The sequence below is a fragment of the Vicugna pacos genome, unplaced genomic scaffold (genome assembly GCF_048564905.1).
Source record: "Vicugna pacos unplaced genomic scaffold, VicPac4 scaffold_21, whole genome shotgun sequence".
Lineage (NCBI taxonomy): Eukaryota > Metazoa > Chordata > Mammalia > Artiodactyla > Camelidae > Vicugna > Vicugna pacos.
Window position 1 is genome coordinate 17373694 of NW_027328742.1, and position 20288 is coordinate 17393981.

At 48.9% G+C, this 20288-nt stretch overlaps 1 protein-coding gene across 1 annotated transcript in view; it reads left to right on the plus strand.

Annotated features, from left to right (window-relative positions):
• The window catches only part of LOC140694371 (unconventional myosin-XVI-like), a 124995-nt gene that overhangs the window by 82644 nt on the left and 22063 nt on the right, over positions 1-20288 (plus strand). The window contains exon 11 of the mRNA XM_072957641.1: positions 11036-11194. Coding sequence (XP_072813742.1) covers positions 11036-11194 — 159 coding nt within the window. The remainder of the gene's footprint in view (positions 1-11035; positions 11195-20288) is intronic.

Genomic DNA, 20288 nt, shown 5'->3' on the forward strand with positions numbered 1-20288 from the left:
GGCTTCGGACAAGAACTCATGTCTACAGAGACATTTCAATGTGTGACGGAAGGCGCTGCGGGCTGGCAGCCAGCCACCGTGGGCAGGGGCTGTCCCGGGGGGGCAGGGGCCCGCCACACGTTGTCACCCTGCAGAGACGCCCCTGCCCCAGGCTGAGATGGCTGCTGTCCTGAGCCCCCGCGGTCCCCAGTGTCCTGCCCCCCAACCCGTCCCCTCCCTTAGGTGCTGACACAGGGAGAGGCTCCCAGGGCCCCGTGGGCTTGGGCCTCTGCCCTCTGGGCTGTGCGGTATTTGAGGGCGGACACATTTGTGATTAGTTCTGAGCAAGACTCGACCCCCACCACTGCCTTCTGGTTTTTGCCTTTCGCTGACCTCCCTGGTTGTCCCTGAGCGCGCTGCAGTGCCGTCAGTGAAATGAATGCCGGCAGTCAGAGGCTGCCTCGCGGGACACGTGAGAGATGCAGCCGAATCCCGGCTTGTGCTGAGGCTCACGTGGTGGCGACGGGACACCCGGAAGCCCCCAGAACAGCATGTTGTGACAGAAACAGAAGGCAGTGCCCCGAAATGGGGCAGATGTAGATTGTATCTTTCTCAAGGGCTGAAGGGGTTATCCTGAAAGCAGTTCGTCTATTAAAAATCCAAAAGGGGCCCCATTCTGAGCTCCACCTAACGGCGGTTAAATACCAAGAGCCAAAACAAAGTCAACACGATTCTCATGAAAATAAGCACATAAATAAATAAATAAATGAACAAGCCGCCTGGTTCTAGAGGGATCTGGGCCGGGCTGTTGGTTTTCCCCGAGGGAGGATGTAGAGGCTGATGGGAGTGCCGCAGGGACACCTACTGGGGTCTTTTTCAGGTTGGGGCTGTCCCTAGCTGCCCATCCAGGCAACACCCTGCAAGCGTCCTGACCATCGGGAGCCCCCGATGGAAGGACAGGAGCACCGTGCTCTCCGCCTGTGCTTTCTGGGGAAGGAGGGGAGGAGCCGCCCTCCCGAGCCAGGGCCGCTGTGCAGGTGCTGGGTCCTGGGACGCTGGGGTGCCCGTGGCCACGGGCACCGGGGGAATGTAACAATAACCGCTGTGCAAACACCGTGGCCCGTGCGATGAGACGTGAGGAACGGCTCTCCGGGCCGGCTTGCTGTGTGGATGCTGCACGTTCAGCTGTTTTGGGGCGGGCAGGCTGCAGGGGAGAGAATGGCGACGGGCTTTCCCTGATGGCGGCCGGGGCAGCAGAGGTGGGCTCCCAAAGATCCGGCTCGTCAAACTGAAAAGGAAACTGGCGCAACAGAATTTTCTGTGCCTTTTTGGGTGAAAAACCTTATTTATACTGACAGGCATTTTTTAGCTTTACTATGGTGCGTTCTTGCCCTGCTCAGCACATATGTTGTTGAAGATATCACTCTATTTCCTGCTTCAGTTGGTGTTTTTAGCACAAACCATCTCTGAAGACTTGGCAGGGGAGGGGGTGGCAGGCGCTGAGGGGAGGGGCAAGGGAGCACTCCCACCCCACCCGGCTCAACCCCGAGGATGCGTAGTGAGGGGCTTCCTGCGGAAAGGATGCTTCAGACACGAGCTCAGGAGCAGTTCTGAGCCACTCAAAGGTGCTGACTCCAAAGAGGATTTTAGGAAGTAGAGAGGAAAGCTGGGGTGGGGGTGGGGTCTAGCCTGCTAAGAAGCAGGGCCGGCGATGACATTTTCTCAACCTGCCCAGCCTTTCCAGTTCCACCCTGTTGTGTTTTGCCATTTCTTGGCTAATCAGTTCCTACAGAATTATGACCACATTGTGGGACTCGGCCGTGTCCCAGGAGTGGTGGTGAGGGAACCTCGTGTCGGCCCGTTTCCTCGGGACTGGTGACACTGAAGCCCTCTCTTGATGCATTTCTGGGGCTGTTCGCAGAGGGACGATAAAGTCTGGTTCGCCCGGTTTCGGGTCAGACTTGCAATGTTCATTGATTGACTGATTAATTAGTGGAGATGCTGGGGCTGGAACCCAGGACCTCCCGCACGCTAGGCATGCGCTCTGTCGCTGAGCTGTACCCTCCTCCCCCCACCACGCTGTTCCAGACCCAAGCCCCTCCTAGCACGCGTCTCCCTTGGGTAACGTGCCCTCCGCGGGCAGCTTACATCTCGATGCGCGACCCCACGCGTGACTCCGCTCTTCTTGTTTGAGTGTAGGACCAGCCTCCGGGTCGATGAGAATCTTATGATTGACATCTGTCTTTCTCTGAGGCAGTGTGCCAAATGTTTGGTCCTGCTCTTCTGTATAAGAAAAAAGTCAAACTTCCTTCTCAGAAGCCTGTGACAGCAGCGTGCAAGGTGCTGGGGAGTGGCCCTAGGTCCTTGTGTGTGTTTCTTCCTCACGGGCAATGATAAAAGATTCCGGAGAAATCAGAGATTTGACATGCGTTGTTCTTGTAACACAGGGTGAGTTTGGTTTAACACAAACTAGGTGCCGATTTGGGTCGGAGAGGTCCTAGCCACCTGTCTGTGTGTGTCTGTCGGCAGAGTCTAGCTGCAGCTTCTAAATTTTAAAAACAAGGGTGTGAGAAGTGGCAGGACCATGCCCGGCTCCTCTCGCAGCCTTTGTACTTTTCCTTAATGCCAGAGAGGGAAACACAAGCACGCCCCTCCCCGCAGTAGCTTTTCTGCAGAGGAATTTTCCTATAGACTTGCAGGATGAATTACAGCCAGCACACGTAATGAGTTTAAAATGTATTTTCACATTTTTTTATGCCTTGCATCACACTCTCACTCAGCATTAAATCAGTCAAACAGCTATAGTTTGTTTTTCTCCTGTGTTACTGAAACCTGGATCCTAATCTCGTATGTTTCCAAAATACACTCTCAAACCATCTCAGGTTAAGGTAACTGAGGCTGAAATGATGTCTTTAAACATTCTTCTTAAAGAAACCCTCCAGGGCCCGTTCCTTCCTCATTCCTCTTGACCTTTCTGTGGCATTTGGTGCCATCAGCCTCCCTCTGCTACAAGAAGCCCTTCCTTCTGCTGATCGCTGACCCTCATCCCTGCCCAGGTGCTCTCCCCCAAGCCCGCACCTGCCCTTTTGCACCCACAACCCCCTGTACTCTGCCTTCTGGCTCCTTACTCGGAGGAATGTTGCTTTTCCTGGAAGCAATCCTCCCTACCGAAGGATTTTTAGATTTTTTTTTCAGTCCTAGTAACGCTCTTGTTCAAATAATCGCCACTCGGTTTGCCCTGTGGGTAGGTGGCTGTCACTTCAAAGACCACATCCAGGGCTCCACCCTCGTCCTGATCACCAGGCCCCTGCCTAGTCCTGACTCATTCCCATCCCTCGGCCCGAAGGAACCACAGCTCGGTGAACCCCCAACTTCCCTTCCTCCTGCCACTGCCTGAGTCTAAATTCTCACTGCTTTTCCATTTCTAACCTCTCCTCGAAGCTCGTCAGCGGTACGCTTTTGGGGCTGGATGAATAGCCCTTTACAAATCCAGCCTCCCTCCCACCACACCCTCGCCCAGAATCCTCGCCGGAACCCACTCGGTGATGCTGCCGAGCTCCCGGCGGCTCATCCCCTACTTCCCAGGGCAGGGAGAGGGCAGAGCCCGTGAGGTCCTGACTCTGCTGCTCAAGGTTCCTGCTTCCTGCTTCCTGCTTCCTTCTCCCTCCTCCTCTCCACATTCTGTCCATGCCTCCAAACCCAGGGTTTTCTCCCACTGCCCACACAGTGGGGCTCCCCCAGCCGCCGCAGCCCGTCTCGCCTGTGGACCCCTGGGCATTTGCATGACTGTCCTTTCAGCCTCTGGTCCGCTGTTGCCTCCACGTTTGCCCTGAAGGGGCCGAGGAGGTGACCACTTTTGAGCTGGGTCACCTTTTCTGTCGAGTCACCACTCAGATGCTTGAGAAGGGGCACCTGTTAGGATGCACCCTGGGTGTCACTCCCACACGTGTTAGCAATTTATGTGTCAAAGGCTTTAACACAAAAACCCAGCAAGCATTAATTCAGCCGAGTAAGATGGAACTCCTGCAGTGGCTGGTCTAGGTTGCTCATTCCTGCACCCCTGAGGTGGTTGTCCAGCCATCTGTGCTTCCGTGCATCCCTGTCCTTTACGTGTCTTGTCGCCCCTCTCAGATGGGAGCATCTGAGGAGCCAGTTCTTTGAGGCGTATCTTTCTAAAAGCTCTCGGCTGCATCTTCGTATGCAATTTGAATTGTGTCAGACTTAACAGACACGTGTCCAAGCCCTGGAGAAATCTCCCAGTTTGGAGGAGGAACGTGGTTGGCTTCTGGGTCGCCATCAGCTCCCCAGAGTGGCCACCAACTCAGGGCCATCTCAGTGCTTCCCAGGGAGGGAGGCCACTGTGCCGCTGTCTTCTGGACGTCGACTGGGAGTGAGTTCGCCTCTGAGTCGCTCACTGCAGCGCGTGTTTCTCTAACCCCCAGACTTACTCAAGGGGTCTTCCCCGCCCCGAGAAAGACGCTTCTCTCCCCCGCTGAAGAATCTGCGCTTTCCTTCCCCAAGAGACCTACCTCTTCTTAGCCTCTGTCTCCCCTCTGCTTTCCCTCAACAAAACCCTGTCTTCTTTCCTCTCCTCAACGCAGCCCCCATCATGAGCATATTCATTCCTCTCATGTCCAGGGAAGCGGCCACTGCGGTCCTGCGGGCAGCATGGAGTCGGCCTTTCCCGCCAGGACATTGCCCCAGGACCCGTGTCAAGCAGCAACACGCCTCAAAAGACTGAACAGAAACAGACCCGCAGACACAGCCAGCACTGTGATAGTTGCTGGGGAAAGGGGGCGGGAGGGGATAAATTTGGGAGCTCAAGACTTGCAAATGTTAGCCACTAGCTATAAAAATAGATTTTTAAAAAAGGTTTCTTTTGTACAGCACAGGGAACTATGTTCAATATCTTGTAATAACCTTTAATGAAAAAAATATGAAAACGAACATATGTATGTATGTGCAAGCCTGGGACACTTGCTGTGCCCCAGAGTAAACCCGGGGCGCAGGATCTGAGCTGACGCATCGCCGCCCAGCGCTCTGTGCCCGGGACAGGTTCTGCGTTCTCTATTTTCAAGAAGTTGAAATTTGTCCCATTGGCAGAGGAGGGCCTTTTTTAAGGGAAAGAATAAAGAGGACAAAAATTTAGGGAGCAAAGTGGACATTAACTTAAAATGAGGAAATACAGCCAAGGACTCATTGTGCTGTGCCTTGAACAGGACCTGCACGTACCAGATGCTCCACAAATGTCTGTTGAAAGGAAAAGAGAATAAGTGACAAATCTATCGCTGCAGCCGCGTTGCTGTAGAAGGTTGGTCAGAGAAAGCAGACAGGTCCGGAGATGTTCACGTGGGCGTTTGACTGATTGTCACTGGCCCTTGCAAGTGGGGTGGTCTGGAGCCCCCACTGTAGACTTGTGGTCACCCTGCCTCTGACTGTCTCTAGGCACCGAGATCCCAGAGTCAACGCTGACCAAACTGCCTCTAGTGTCCTGACGTTAGACATTGCAAAACCATGGGGAGTGAGATTCTTTGCGGAGTGACCGTGTGGACCTTGTGTGTTGGTAGGACGGTCCTGAAAGAATCATCGGTGGTCATGGTGGGAACATAGTGGAAATACCCAGCGTGCCGCCATCCGTCAGGGACAGATGTCCAGTACCTGCAGGCAGCACTCTTAGGTGGACGGCAGACAGCTCTGCCCTTTGCTTCTGTTTCTGGAAGACATCGCATTACTGTGGCCTGTATTCCCCACCCTGGCGTCCCATACCTGCGAGTGGCTCATTTATTTTGTACCTGGAAGTTTCTACCCCTCAGGTGCCCTCACCTGGTTCCCGCGTCCCCCCGCCACCCTCCCCTCTGGCAACCACCTGTCCATTCTCTAAATCTATGACTCTGTTTCTGTTTGGCTATGTGTGGTCACTTGTGTTGTTTTTTTAAATTCCACACATAAGTGAAATCATACAGTATTTGTCTTTCTCTGCCTGACTCATTTCACTTAACATAATAAATACCTTCTAGGTCCATCCCTGCTGCCCCAGATGACAAGGCTTCATTCTTTGCACAGCTGAGTAATATTCCACTGTGTGTGTATGTGTGTGTGTGTGTGTATATATACATATATATATATACACACACACACACACTGCATCTTCTTCATCCAGTCACCCGTCCGCGAGCACTTGGGTTGCTTTTATATTTTGCCTGTTGCATCCGCTGCAAGTTAACGCCCTTAGGTAGAAAGCAAACAGCTCTGCCCTTCGAATAAGTAAAATGCGTACTCACACACTGTGACGTTTTCCGTACCTTCTAATTTTAAATAGGGATTAGAACTCAAAGGTGTGTTACTAACAGTGGAAATCCTTTTATTCGTTTCCAATAATCTTATGTGAGTGGGGACAAATGAGTACTGTGATGTATGACTTCTGTATCATAATTCACATGATCTGTTTGGTTCATAAACTTGTCCACTCTTCTGCAGTTACAGAAAGTGTGCTTTCTCTTACGAAATGATTTTTTATGCAAGGCTGTTGTATTAATTTGTTTGTTATTCATTATTCTCTTTTTCCATCAAATGTTTGTTGAGCTCCTACTGTGTGCAGGCACCCTTGAAGGCACCAGTATCACATCTGAGCTCGTGCTGACATGTTTCTAGAGGGAGGAGAGGGGAAATAAACAAACAATGGAAATGGGATGTGCCATTGGTGAGGACTTTGCGCAAAACTAGAGCAGGTTGTGGGAACAGAAATTGACGGGGGCGGGAGAAAGGCGCTGTCGTCTCAAAAGGGCTGGAGGGCCTTTCTGCTCAGGGTGATTGGAGCAGAGCCCCGCGCTCTCTGCCTGGAGGGTGAGGGGCTGAGTGAAGGGAGGCCGAGAAGCCAGTGGGGCTGGTGGGGCTGGCGGGGCAGGTGGCAAGAGGGTTGTTGGAAATGAGGTTCAGGACCAGCAGGCAGTGCATTCATGGGGGGATCTCTCAGCCTCAGGAAGCTTTTGCATCTGAACCTGAACAAAATAAGAAACTAGTGCAGAGACATGAGTGGCAAATGGCATGATCTGACTTAGCTTAGAACAGGGTTTGTCAACCTTGGCCCCACGGACACCCCGGGGACGAGTCCTCGTGGGGGCCTGTCCTGTGCATCGTAAGGGGTTTGCAGAATCCCTGACCTCTACCCACTGGATGCTGGTAGCACCCACCTCCCCCAGGGTGACAACCAAAAATGTCGCCAGACGTTGTCCAGTGTCCCCAGGGGCTTGAGGGGGGCAGTAGCATTTCCTGTTGAAAACCACAGTTTTCAAAAGATCTAACTACCCCGTGTGACACTTCAGTTATCCAGAAGCCAGCCCTGGACCACTGAATTCTTCTTTTTTTTTTTTTCCTGTACTCACATGTAGAGATTTGCTAGAATTCTCTCACTCGATTAATACTCAGCTTAAATGTGCCTTGCTTACCTGCTTGTGCTCAGTAATCACATCCTAACGTGAAGGCCAAGACTTCGTCTTTGAGCCAGATCCCTGAGTGACTCATCTTTCCCGTACCTGTGAGAACAGCCCCAGACGGGTCCCCGGGAGCCCCGGTTCACAGGCTGGAAGAAAATACCGCAGCTCTTGCAGTCAGCTCGTGTCACGATGTGCCCGACGGGAGGGCTGCCTCGGAACTACACAAACCGCTGATTTCACAAGATGCAGAGATGCAAAAAGGCTCACTGTGAGGGGTTGACAGCACTCACTCCCCCACTTGTTTGCTTAGATTCGGTGAGAATCTCAAATATGTTCTTTTGGTGTGCCTTTTCTTCACCCTCAAGACCCTGCTGACCCCTGCCTGGAAACGTGAACAACTACGATGACTTCATTTGCTCTGTGTTATCCGGTTTTTAATTTCCCGTGAAGGATCCGTCTCACAGCTGCGCTGCTGTAGCTGAGACTTCTTTGCACTGAATGCCAGAGTCCTCTCGGTTTGTTCCTGATGTGTCTCCTCCTGTGCTTAAGCAGAGGAGCAGGTGTGCCTGTAAGCAGAGGAACCGTTCCTGCACACAGCCAGCACTGCAGCAAAATCAAGACGGTTGAGAGTTTCTGCCTTTGACCCTCATTGTGGCTGAACTGAGAAATTAGTGAGCTGGGGCGCAGACTGTCTTGCACGTGGATTCGGCCTGGAGGAAAAGGGTGCCTACGAGCCGAGCCTGACACAGAATGAAGTAATCAAGAACCCTCGGGTAATGCTCATGGACAAGGATAACCCCAAAGTGGAGAGGTCGATGTCCCGCTCTGTGTCAGTGGCTAGAGTACCATTTTCAACCTGGGGCTCCCAGTTCGTTACCACCGGGGCACTGGTGATGAATGAAAGGAGCAGAAAAGAAGCTGCCCTGTCCTGGAGTCAGCAGGTGGGAGAAGGAGGGAGGGCTTTTGAGGGGGGGCCCGCGCCGAGGCGGGAGTGTGGGCGGAGCCCTGCAGGCCTCGGTCTAAGCCCGGCTGCAACTCCGACTGATTATGAAATGTCTGCAGGTAGGTTTACCACCCCAGGCCTCAGTGACCTCATCTCGAAAATAGGCCAGAGAATGGCAGCTGCTCAGAACTGTACTGAAGGTGAGCGTCAAGCCCCAGGTGTGGCAGGGGACTGGCAATGCTGTGAGAACAACGGGGAGGAGCCTCATCAGGTTGACCGTTCGTTCTCACATCTTAGGTTCGGAAGGGCTCACTGCCTAATTCCCACCAGAGCATTCCTTGGATGGACAGACGTGTGCTTTTAAGATAAAAACATAAGGAAAGTTTTAGTGGATCACAGAAGCATCACAGCCTAACTCGTGATCAATTTTTAAAACATTTCTTGGCTACAGTTTAACCTGCTGATTGGAAATATGAAAAAAATTAAACTTTAAGAGTAGAAATGGAGGTTTTGCATATAGTTTAATTTTTACCTTTTTGGAGGAGGTAATTAGGTTTATTTATTCGTTTGTTTTTGGAGGCAGCAGTGGGGATTAAACCCAGGACCGCGTGCGTGCTAAGCCTGCGCTCTGCCACTTGAGCTGTTCCTTCCTCCTTGACTGTAATTTAAATACATCCATTGTTTATGAGATAGAAATCAGTTATGAAGGAAGCTTGCGTCACGTGTTCGTACCAGGAGCCCCCAGAGCGCCTCTGAGTTCTGAGTCCTGTACTGACAGGTGTAAGAGGGCGTCCCTGTTCCCCAGGCGCTGCTCCCTGCTCCCCTCCCCCCAGAACCGACCATCGCGCTGGAAGGAAACCTCAGCTGCTGCCTGCGGGGGCCTCCGGGGATCCGCCTGCGGCCTTCTCACCCGCCCCTGCGCCCCGCGCCTCTGGAAAGCGTGCTTCTGCCCGGTTCCCTGGGAAAGGGGAGCTCTTCCCTGCTCTGGGGGCGGGGAGGCTGTCTGTCCGCACAGCTGCTGCTTCCGCTGCCCCTCTGAGCCTAGACAAGACCCCAGGGAGGTTTCCCTGGGCCGCCTGGGCAGCTCCCCCGCACTGGGAGACCACCACTGCCCGCCACCTGCTCCTTAGTCCCCTTGTCCGCTTGTCCGTCGTCACTCACGTCCTGGGAGGGGCGTCCCAAGCTCCCTGTCCCTGCAGCCCCCCGAGGGTGTCTGGCCCAGAGCCAGCACTCAGTGAACACCTGAATTGAAGAGTGAAAAAAAATAGCTCAAAGAGAAGTAAAAGCAGGTGAACGTCTGGGTCTCGACACAGCTTTAAAGCCGAAGCTGCGTCCCTCATTTTCAGACGGTCAGAAGGAGAGAGGCTGAGCAGAGCTGGCCCGGCCGGCGGGTCCCGCGGGCGCCTCGCGAGGGCCCCTGTTCGCCGCGGGCGGGGCCATGGCTTTTCCACCGGGTTTTAAGTGCGAGGCGTCAGGAGCTCCGGCGTCTCCCGGCTGGTGCACGTGGGAACCCTTCTGCCGGGCGTCAGCGCCCTGCTGGCGTTGCCTCAGCCCCCGTCCCCCTCCCCAGCCCCCCCACCCCAGCCCCAGCCCCAGCCCCCCTGCAGGTCTGGGCGCCCGCGCTCTCGTCTAACACCGCCGCCGCCCCGCGGGGGCTGCGCTGGTCGGGTCCCCTGGGCGGAGCGAGGGCAGGTCCCCAGCCCCGAGACCTGAGTCCCCGTGCAGCACCTAGGGACAGGCTCGCGGCCTGAGCGCTGTGCGGGCGCAGGCCTCAAGGGCCGGGGTGGGGGGCATCCAGGAAGGAGAGGAGGGTCCACCCCGGAGTCGGGCTCTGAAGGGCTGGCCGGCCGCCGCCTTCCCCCTGCTTCCCGCCCTCGGGACCACGGGAGGGAAACCGTTCTGCCCCGTGAAAGTGGAATCCAGAATATTCTGCTTATTATCCTTTTTGAATAATATGTTAACCTAAAACTTGAGAAAACCTAAGCCAGAGCCGGGCAGATCTACTGTGCACCCGCCACCAGGGGCAGGAGCTGCACCGTGTCCCTGGCGTTGAACAAAAATCCCCCAGTCGGGTGGACCTCCTTCTTTTGGCTCTTCAGCCTAGTTTGACAGCGGCTTCTGTGTCCCTGCGCCTCGGAGAACTCAACGTGGGATGTGCACCAGACGCTTAGCGAGTGCTGTCACTGCGCAGCAGCCAGAAGTGGGGCTTTGAAGTTTAGTGCTCCTGAGCAGACAGTAACAAATTTTGTAATAATGTTGAAAATACATTTATCTTTTCAAAACCATAAGGTGGCTTCAGCTTGACTTAATTTAAACACTCAGAAAGCTTCTGAAACATGAATATAGCGCTATGCTTCTTGGAGGAAATAGCCTTCTCAAGGTAGACGGTTCTCTAATGACCAGTTCTTAGACCGAGGACATCAAGAATTCTGTATAGATATGCTTGAAAATAACAGATCAGGAAATTCATCATTGTCATCTCACATATCCCATTACGTTTAACAGCGTTGTGGCGAAATTTGGTGAATGTTCTGTAGGCCATACACTTGATTAAGGATGATTATTTATTTACTGTTTCAAATGCAACTAATGTTGTATGACTTCCTTCTAGTCTTTGAATTAACTTATTCAGTACATTTTATCAGAGAAGAATAGTGTTTTTTTCTGCCTTGTATTTCAGGTTTTGAAACTAACATGAACCTCACGAGCCGAGATGATCTTGGTACACCAGACGCTGCATCAGAGACCCAAGATGGAAACGCGAATAACCCCGGAATCCAGTTATCTAATTCACTCTCCAGTGCCAACACCGCTGAAAATGGGAATCCTTTCTCAAATGGTAGGCACTCCTTCAAACTCAGAAGCGAGTAGGTACAAGCGTTAAGCTGTGCCAACTGCCTAGGAAGACTGAGCTTTTTGACGTAAGAATGAAGCAGCCGTAAACACTGGGGATTGGTTTAGAACATGAGATATCACCATGAGGTATATTGTCAACTTCTTATTTTTAACTTAAAGAATTAAAATTGCGTTCGTTACTAGCTGACTTTTCAGAGATTTTTCTGGAGTATTTGGTCTGTGGAAACCAGTAGAGAATGAGTCTTGTACTGAGCAGGAGGAGGAAATGGATGTTCTAATGGTATTTTTAAGGAAAAATTATCTTTTTCTTTTCCTACCTAAAATGTGTGAAGAAAAGTAATATTGAAGGAATGGTAAATGCCAGACTGGCTTTAAGTATTTAATGTGAGTGCACCGGTGAACTTGTGTAGAAATTGGCTTCTTGACCACGTGTGTCCAAAACCTGTCAATAGTGGCTTAAATAAAAAGCTATTTCTCCCACACTGAAGAAACCCAGGGCTTCTAGTATTGTCTGAATGCAAAATTCAGACCAACCTTATCTTTTATTTTATTTCATTTAAAAAAAATTTCCCCCATTTTATTGAAATATAATTGACATATAACATTGGGTAGTGTAAGGGCTACAACATGATGATTTGATACATGTGTATTTGGCAAACGATCACCAAGATAAGTTTAGTTAACACATCCATCATCTCACACAGCTACCCTGTGTGTGTGTGTGTGTGTGTGTGTGTGTGTGTGTGTCTGTGTGTGTGGTGAGGACATTTAAGTTCTACTCTCTTAGCCCCTTCCAAGTATACAATATGGTGTTCATTTTTTTTTCTGGCATGCCAGGAGATTTTGTTTTTCAGTGTTATTTTTGTGATTTTAAAAATGACACATACTTATCGTAGAACATTTAGCACATCTTAAAAGCTGTCAGACCTCACATCCCACCACCCAGAGCTAAGAGCTGTTACAGCAGCAACTTTATTGTGTGCTTTCTCTCTATTCCACGTGCATGTTTCTGTTTCTATATTGAATATTTGATGTCTTATATGATGTCACAATATTTTGTCTCTCAATATTTTGTCACACATATTTAACTTTACCATCAAATCTTGTTTTAATTGAAGTACAGTTGATTTACAAGTGTGTTAGTTTCGGGTGTACAGCACAGTGACTCAGTTATACACGTTCTTTTCCATGATAGGTTATTAGAAGGTATTGAATATAGTTCCCTTTGCTGTACAGTAGGTCCTTGTTGTTTACCTATTTTATGTACAGTAGTGTGTATCTGCTAACCCTGAACTCCCAGTCTCTCCCTCCACCCTCCCCTTTCCCCCGGTAACCATAGGTTTGTTCTCTAACAGACAGTCTGTTCTTGAAGGCACTGGGGGTGGGCGTGGAGGGCAGTGAAGGCCAAGCCAAAAGGCCTATGTTCTGGCTTTTCTCCGAAGGCACTGGGCATCTCACTCAGTCCACAGGAGGCAGCTGCGAAGCTGGGCTGTGCCTCCTAGGATTGTGGGACAGGCTGAGTCTAGCACCTGCCAGAGTCAGAGGGTGAGGCCAGAAGAGCAACCAGGAACCACAGCTCAGCTGGGAACCACCTCATTCTCTGGGGCCGGGCTGAGGGTCCCCCGGACTGACGGAATCCGCAGGTACAGGGGAGAAGAGCGCATACATCCATCCCAAAGGGCAGAAACAGCATCCCAGGCTTCAGAATGTTCTTGCAAACTGCTCTTCAAATACAGAGTTCAACCCATAATCAAAAAGAACCAGGCGCGTGAGGACACCAGATAAGATGAAAAGCGACAAGAAGAAATACCGGTCCATGGCAGAGGATCCAAGGGGGCTCAAAGAGTTGGCGTTCAAAAGCACGCGCTTTAAAATAAGTCTGTTTACTACGCCCAGGGAGATGAAAGGGTGAGACTCTCAGCAGAAATGGGAACCCATAAAACGTGTCAAATGGAAATTCTGAAATTGAAAAATACAGTCGTAAAGTTAAGGATAATAGGAGACGAGTCTAAAGTTATTAGACACAGCTATTAAAAAAAATTCCAGGGAAGTGGGAGATAAATCAGAAAATATCCCGAATGAAACACAAAGAAGCAAAAGAGAGGAATGGAAATGCCAGAAAATGGCTTGGAGGCCTGACGGGCGTGGTGAGGAGGCTCCTGGGGATCCGGGGAGAGAAGGGAGGACCCGGCGACGAGAGACGGGACCTGCTGAGGGACATGAGAGAATTTTCCAGCCTGGATGAGAGCATGGAGAAGCAGGTCTGGGTTGGCGGTTTTCCTGCAAAGCTCGATGTGCACTTTCCAGACGACCCAGCGGCCGCTTCCGGGTGTTTACCGAAGAGAAATCAAAGCGATGCCACGGGCACCTGCGGGCAAGTGTGTCTCCCGTCTTTGTCGCCATCACTTAGAACTGGAAACAAACGAAGCCCCTCCAGCTGGTGGCTGCACCTTATTGCTCTGTAGGAACTGCCCCTTGCCCCGAACTCAGAGGCTGCTGTCTTGTGGTTTCTGTGGGTCAAGGAGAGTCTGGGTGGGTGCGGCTGAATGAGTGACTTTTGGTTCCCTGGTGAGGAAGCAGTCAGCCGTCAGCCAAAATGATGTCATCTTGAGGCTGGTTGGAGAGCTGGCCCAGTTTCAAGATCACTCACACGGGCTTCTGCACACCGGGGGCCTCGCAGCAGGGCAGCTGGCTTCCCCCGGAGCGAGGAGTCCATGGACGGCGCCCGAGACGAAGCCACGCTCCCGCACAGCCTGCTTTCGGGGGACGCGGGGACACCAGCACTCCTGCCACATCCTGCTTGTCAGATTCGGATCCCGCGTCCCAGCGTCTCGTGGGAGGGGGTGACATGAGGTGTGAGTGCCTCCAGGTGGGTCCATCGGGGGCCAGTTCACAGGCTGACCGGGGCAGGGTTCAACTTTGCAAGAAAACATGATGAACCGCTATTACACAGGACAGAATGGGCGACCCGCAAGCGCAGTGCACCAAGTGAAAAAAGCTAGAATCCAAAGACTGCAAGTGCGATTCCGTGTAGATGCCATTTTGGAAAAGGCAATACCGAGGGACAGCGACAGCCGAGTGGCGGCCAGAGGCTGCGTGTAGTGGCAGGGGCTGGGCCCGGTGACGGACATCGCAGGCTGGGCGGCTGATAAAGGGCGGTGATTTACGAGTCACAGTTCTGGAGGCTGGGGTCCACGGTCAGGTGCCGGCCCGGAGGGAAGCGCTCTTCCAGGCCGCAGGTCGCCAGCTTCTTGCTTGTCCTCGTGGGGAAGGAGCCAGCTAGCTCTCTGGGGTCCCTTTTATAAGGGCACTAATCTCATTTGTGGGTGCTCTGCTCACATGACAGAACCCCCTCCCAAGGTCCCCCTTCCTCAAACCGTCAGCCTGAGGGTTAGGGCGTCAGCACATGAATGTGAGGGGGACACAGACTGCTGCAGAGGGGCATGTGGCGCTGTCGACAAACAAGGGTGCATGTGTTCCTATAAATTTATAGACAGGTACGTATAATAAAGGTGCATCTTTCTGTCTGTAAATGTGACTTTTGTTTAAAAAAGAAAAAAAGCCTGAGCAGAATAAATAAAGAGAAAACTAGGCACATTGCACTGAAGCACTGGGTAACTAAGCGTGAATCTTAAACGCAACCAGAGGTTAAAAAAAAAAAAGACAAATTACCTTTAAAGAAGCAGTTGAAGTCTAAAGACAATGGAATCACACATTTAGCATGCTCAAATAAGAACTACCAACCTAGAATTTTATAGACAATAAAAAACTTTCGAAGGAATGAATAGGAGTTAAGGAAATTTTTAGGGGAAAAAACCCTGAAAGAATTAAACATGGGCAGACCCAGAATGCTCAGAGGTAAAAGAAGGAAAAATCAACAATAAAAATGTAAGTGAAGGCAGGAGGGGGTCAAAACAATATTTAATATTATACATTGATAAATCAAGTTAGCAGGTTATAATTTCAAAGGCAACCACTGAAAGAATAGTAATGGGGTATATAATTTCCAAATTAGCAGAGTAAAATAGAATCATAAGAAGTCAATCAACGCAGAAGAGAGCAAAAGGGGTAAACTGGGAATATCTGGAAGTAAGACAAATAGAAAGCTCTCAGATGGCAAGCCTAAAAGCACATTTGAAAATAATTAAATTGAATTCCGTTAAATTTAGAAGCTTCTTAGTGTAAGTTCACATAAAAGATTAATTGATGAGTATAATATTTTAAAGTCTGAAACTTCTGAAAAACATGAGGATGCTGAAAGTTTAAAAGCGAATCGGTAGAAAAGGGGAAGATATTAAAAACACAGATATTGAAAACAACAGTTCTCGTCCGTGGGGAGGTTATAAATTGCGTCTGTAAGAAATGGATAGATTCAGGAGAGGGGAGAACCTAAGTTACTGAGACATAAGACAAGCAACACAGCCGAAGGGTAAACCTTTAAGCAATCTTTGAAACATTAACAAAACTGAGAATTCTCTTTCAAAGGTGACAGAGAAATGAAGTGGACACAACGCCATCTCTGAGTGACAAGGGGGACCCGCCAGAAATCGGGCAGAAATTAAAAATGACCGTTCATTGTATTTTGAACAGTTTCACGCCAGAATAAATTTGTTCATTGAGATGAAGCCGTTTCTCAAAAAACAAAAATTGGCAAGTTACCAAAATGGAGAAAAGCCGGAGTATGGCTAGCCGGTAGTGTAAACGTTCAGTCGTTGAATTTGTACATGGAACCCTTCCTACAAGGAAAGCCCGAGGCCCAAATGGCTTTTCTGGTAAGTTCTGTCAAAATTCTAAGGATGAAATAATTCCGCTGTTACACAAACTCTCGTGGAGAAAAGAAATGAAGAGGAAGGGGAAAATAAATACATAAACAGAGCACTCTCCCAGCTGCCATCAACAGCCACTTAGTGACGGCAGGACCGGCACCGTGGGACGCCGGGGAAGGGACGATCAACTGCTGTCCACGTGAGGGACAGAAATGCAGCCTGACCCCTACCTTGGGCCACACGCAAAACGTTCCTCACAGGTTGTAGGTCTAAATGTCCAATGTAAAATAAAATGTGTAGAAGAAAATACAGAATAATAATTTTTCACCCTCAGCGATGGGAGAAGAAAGGACTTCTTAGACAAGCTAACAGGACATAAGGGTGCCAACCACAAGGGGAAAATGTGTACGCAGCAGGAGAACTCGTTTTTAACGCATTTAACCGATAAAGGGTCATGTTCAGGGTTTACTTAAAATAAAAGCAGACAAAAACCATTGGATAGAGAATTAGAAAGGAGAAGTGAATACACACACAAATATTTTTAATAAACTCCAACGTCATTGATAATTAGATGCAAATTAGAGCTGCCATGTGACCCTGTGACACACTCTATGAAATTACAGTGGGGTCTATGGAGGGGTTTCCACAACACTTAGGGCAGTGGTTTTACCCAGAGGAGAAAGAGCCAACAGAGATTGGGAGAAAGGCTGTTGGGAGCTCCTGGGTGGCTGACAGTGTTCCATCTCTTGGCCTGAAGGGTCATTGCAATTCCTCAAGAAAAGAAAAAAATGGGAGAGAAAGAGGGAGGCAGATTTCCGAATGGAGGTCAGAGGTCCAGGGCCCAGGACCTCCGTGAGCGTCAGAGATTCCGGCTTCGTCGTCCCGTCTCTGGCTTCCCTCCAGGTCCAAGGAAGAATGGGGAGGTAGTTTTTCATCTGAACACATGCTCACCCAAAGACGTTCATTGCTGACCTACGCAGCAGGAGGGGGCAAATGGATCCAGGATGAGAACTAGCCAGGCAACGTTCATCACAGGGCTGGCTGTACTTGGGAGGGGTCTGGAGGTGGATAGCAGATTAGATCAGGGTTTGTTCAGGCTCAGCATTCAGGTCCTCAGGGTGATGTGGGAATGTTCTGGTGGCACCAGAAAAAAAAAAAGATTATTTTCATCACACACAGAGAAAAATCCGAACATGTTTACGAATGCTGCCCCATCATACTGAGCAGGGATTGCACGTAATGATTAGGAGCATTAGGCTCATAAGACAGAGGCTTTTCGGTGCAACGGAAGGAAATGACACTGGGAAGACGGAGCATTTTTACGCCAGCAGGAGAGATTTCTGGACAAAGGAACTGCAGTTGCCAGGAATTTATTGCCCCGGAAACAGACAAGCCCGTGCGGGCGCCCGGGTCCTGCAGTATCCACCTCCCTGAGTTCCCTCCTGTCTGACCTGAGCGGCCTCTCAAATAAGATGCAATTGTTCATGGGCTGCTTTAACTCTGCGCAGGTTATAAAAGCTATGCATGTTTTGTGTGGCCATTTGGAAAATACAGGGAAGAATAAAGAATGAGTAAAAGCTACCACTCATTCTATTAGCTAGAAATACTCTAAGCATGTCTGATATTCTGCCATGTGAAAAATCCTGTTTTTTAATACAAATATATGTGTGCATTTATGTAATATGTCTGGTTTTGTTTTTACAAGGTTTGAGTTACACTGTACGTGCGGTTTTAACTGTCTGGTTTCCCCTCAGGAATCTCACGTAGCGTATATCTGTCAACAAACTCAGATTGCCTTGTCTACCGCCAGCCATGAATTGTGTGCGATTCCTCACGTCTCATCAGACAGGACTGCCAAGGTTTAAAGCCACCAAGCCCTTTTGTGGCATATTAGAATTATCCCCCAATTTTCCACCCTTAAAATCACACTGAGTGTTCACGATCGATTACTCCGACTTGATTCAAACAGGCATCTTGTAAAACTTTCCATGTTCATGTGTAATGTTCAGATTTACGAGTGTGTGTATTGAGATGGAAATGTTTCTTTTAACACCATTGCTTTCTGAAATCGCTGATGATAACCTTTTGCAAAAAAAAAAAAAAAAGGTAAGGACAACAAAAACATTGGATACCCGTATACTGAAATTAAAAATTCCTAAAATAACGAAAATGGAATTTGAGTGATAGCAATAGTCAGTGAGAGTATGATGGAAGAGCATGTCACAGGGGTTGTGTGTATCTAGTAAGAAGATCTCAGTTTTGGAGTTTTTAAGACTAGCCACTGAACAAAGAGGGAATTTAGAATATATTGGATGGCCAAAACTGAATACACATATTTAAGAAAGATGACCATATGCACATTCCCTTCTACTACATTTTCTCCAGCTCACCTTGAGCGATGCTTTTCCTACCATAAGGAGAGGAAAAAATAGAAACACCCCTTCACGAACATATTTAGTTTGTCTGAGTCTTGAGTCAAAGCCAAAAGCTACGACTTGGGAAATATCCTAGAAAACTTAATACAGAAAATTCCTAGTCTTACTCTAAAAATCAAAACAAACCCCCCAAATCTGTGGAACAAACAAACACACAAAAATCTCTCTAGACCAAATGGAAATTTTTATAGAATACGTTGCCCAAAATTTATCATATAATATTACATATTTAGGAATACCAGGCTTCTAAACTTCAGTATGTAACAGATAGTGTACGTTCAAACCCTAGAACAGAGGGTTATATGTTATCCCAGAAATGCTTATAGAGACCAGATTTTAAAATAAAGCTAGCTCTGTGTCATTGTTCATTGACGATCACTTGAAATTCTCAAGAATTATACACACAAGAGGAAAATTATTTCAGTTGGGATTTCAGTCTTTCAAAGGAGCCTGGCGTGTTTCTGTTGGTCTCCTTGTGTGACCACCATGAATTCCTGGGTTCCTGAAGACTCCCATGAGTATTAAAATATCCGGCAGGATGCTGGGATACTGAGGCAGACATTTCCTGATTGCAACAAAGTTACATATTTCATAGGAACCGCTAAGTCCTGTGCAGGGGCAGAATCAGAAAATTTCTCCTTCTTCCCACGATAAAAATTGAGCAAATATTATACATGTAGAGCTCATGATATATACATGAGCATTATAATTCAAATCAATTGGCAGTGCTGATTCATAATTCACAGTATATAGTCAATGTGCGTTCCAAATAAAGGCACAAGATGGAAATAAAGGTTTAAAATAACTTGAAGTTTTAATTGAATCAGAAGTAGTGGTATTTGCAAGGAAATGATTTCCCTTGAATTCCAGTATCTGCATGCTACCTCTGTTCCCAGAAATAATTATCTGTTTGTTCATTTGCTGAAATATAGTTATGTCTGGGTAATTATAGCTATCACTTACTCTAATTGCCATCCTTTTACTGATGTGAACACAGACTTGGATCTTTTTTTGTATACTTAATTATTCCCTGGACTTGTGGTTATTTATCATTAGATTAGAGAACAGTTTTTAGTGCTGGAATGTTGTAGTTATATGAAACAAAATATTGTGAATATAAAGATGTTTATTTTGCGGGGAAATAAAGATATAACAAATTCCATCTAGGCCATTTTATGTTCAGTGTGATTTTCTTTCTTGCGGCTCGATGGCTATACATTTTATTGCTGGGCATCAGGAAAAATGGCAATTAAAGAATGCAGTCATCACGTTTGGTTTTACATTTACCGCTCTGGGAAGACCGGCTCTTTTTATGTGCGCTGTATTTATCCTCGAGGTCTTGTAAGGGAATTTGTGATGCTGAAGGGCTCTCCACCGGGAGGGACTGGGTGAGCCTGTCTGCAGGCCCAGCAGCTCTGCATTCTTTGCGCAGACGCTGGACTCCGGGCCATGCTGGACCTGGTGCCATAGCGGCACTGAACCACACAGGTTCTGAGAGCATCTGAGAATGGCTTTTTCCAGCCAAGCTCCTGATGGGTCTAGACCGCTAGCGAAGGAGTCTTTGGTTGGCATCCACGAAATCTATTCAGATACGGGTTTTACAATATCATTTGGTTTCTGGGAATTGTAGATCCTTTGGAACAGGTACTGCTGTCTGATTCAAAGCCTAACCAGCAGGGGAAGCAAGCCTTCACTTGACAAGCTGGGATATTGTGCAATTATCTATTTTGAGCAGCAGAAGGTAGACTTGTAAAGAAAGCAGCAACTCCTCAGGCGTTCAGAAAACCCTGCCCCACACCTCCTTTGAGTTAAAAATATTTCCAAGTCACATTACATGGTTTCTGGTTTGGACTTCATTTCATTAAATGTCCTCCAC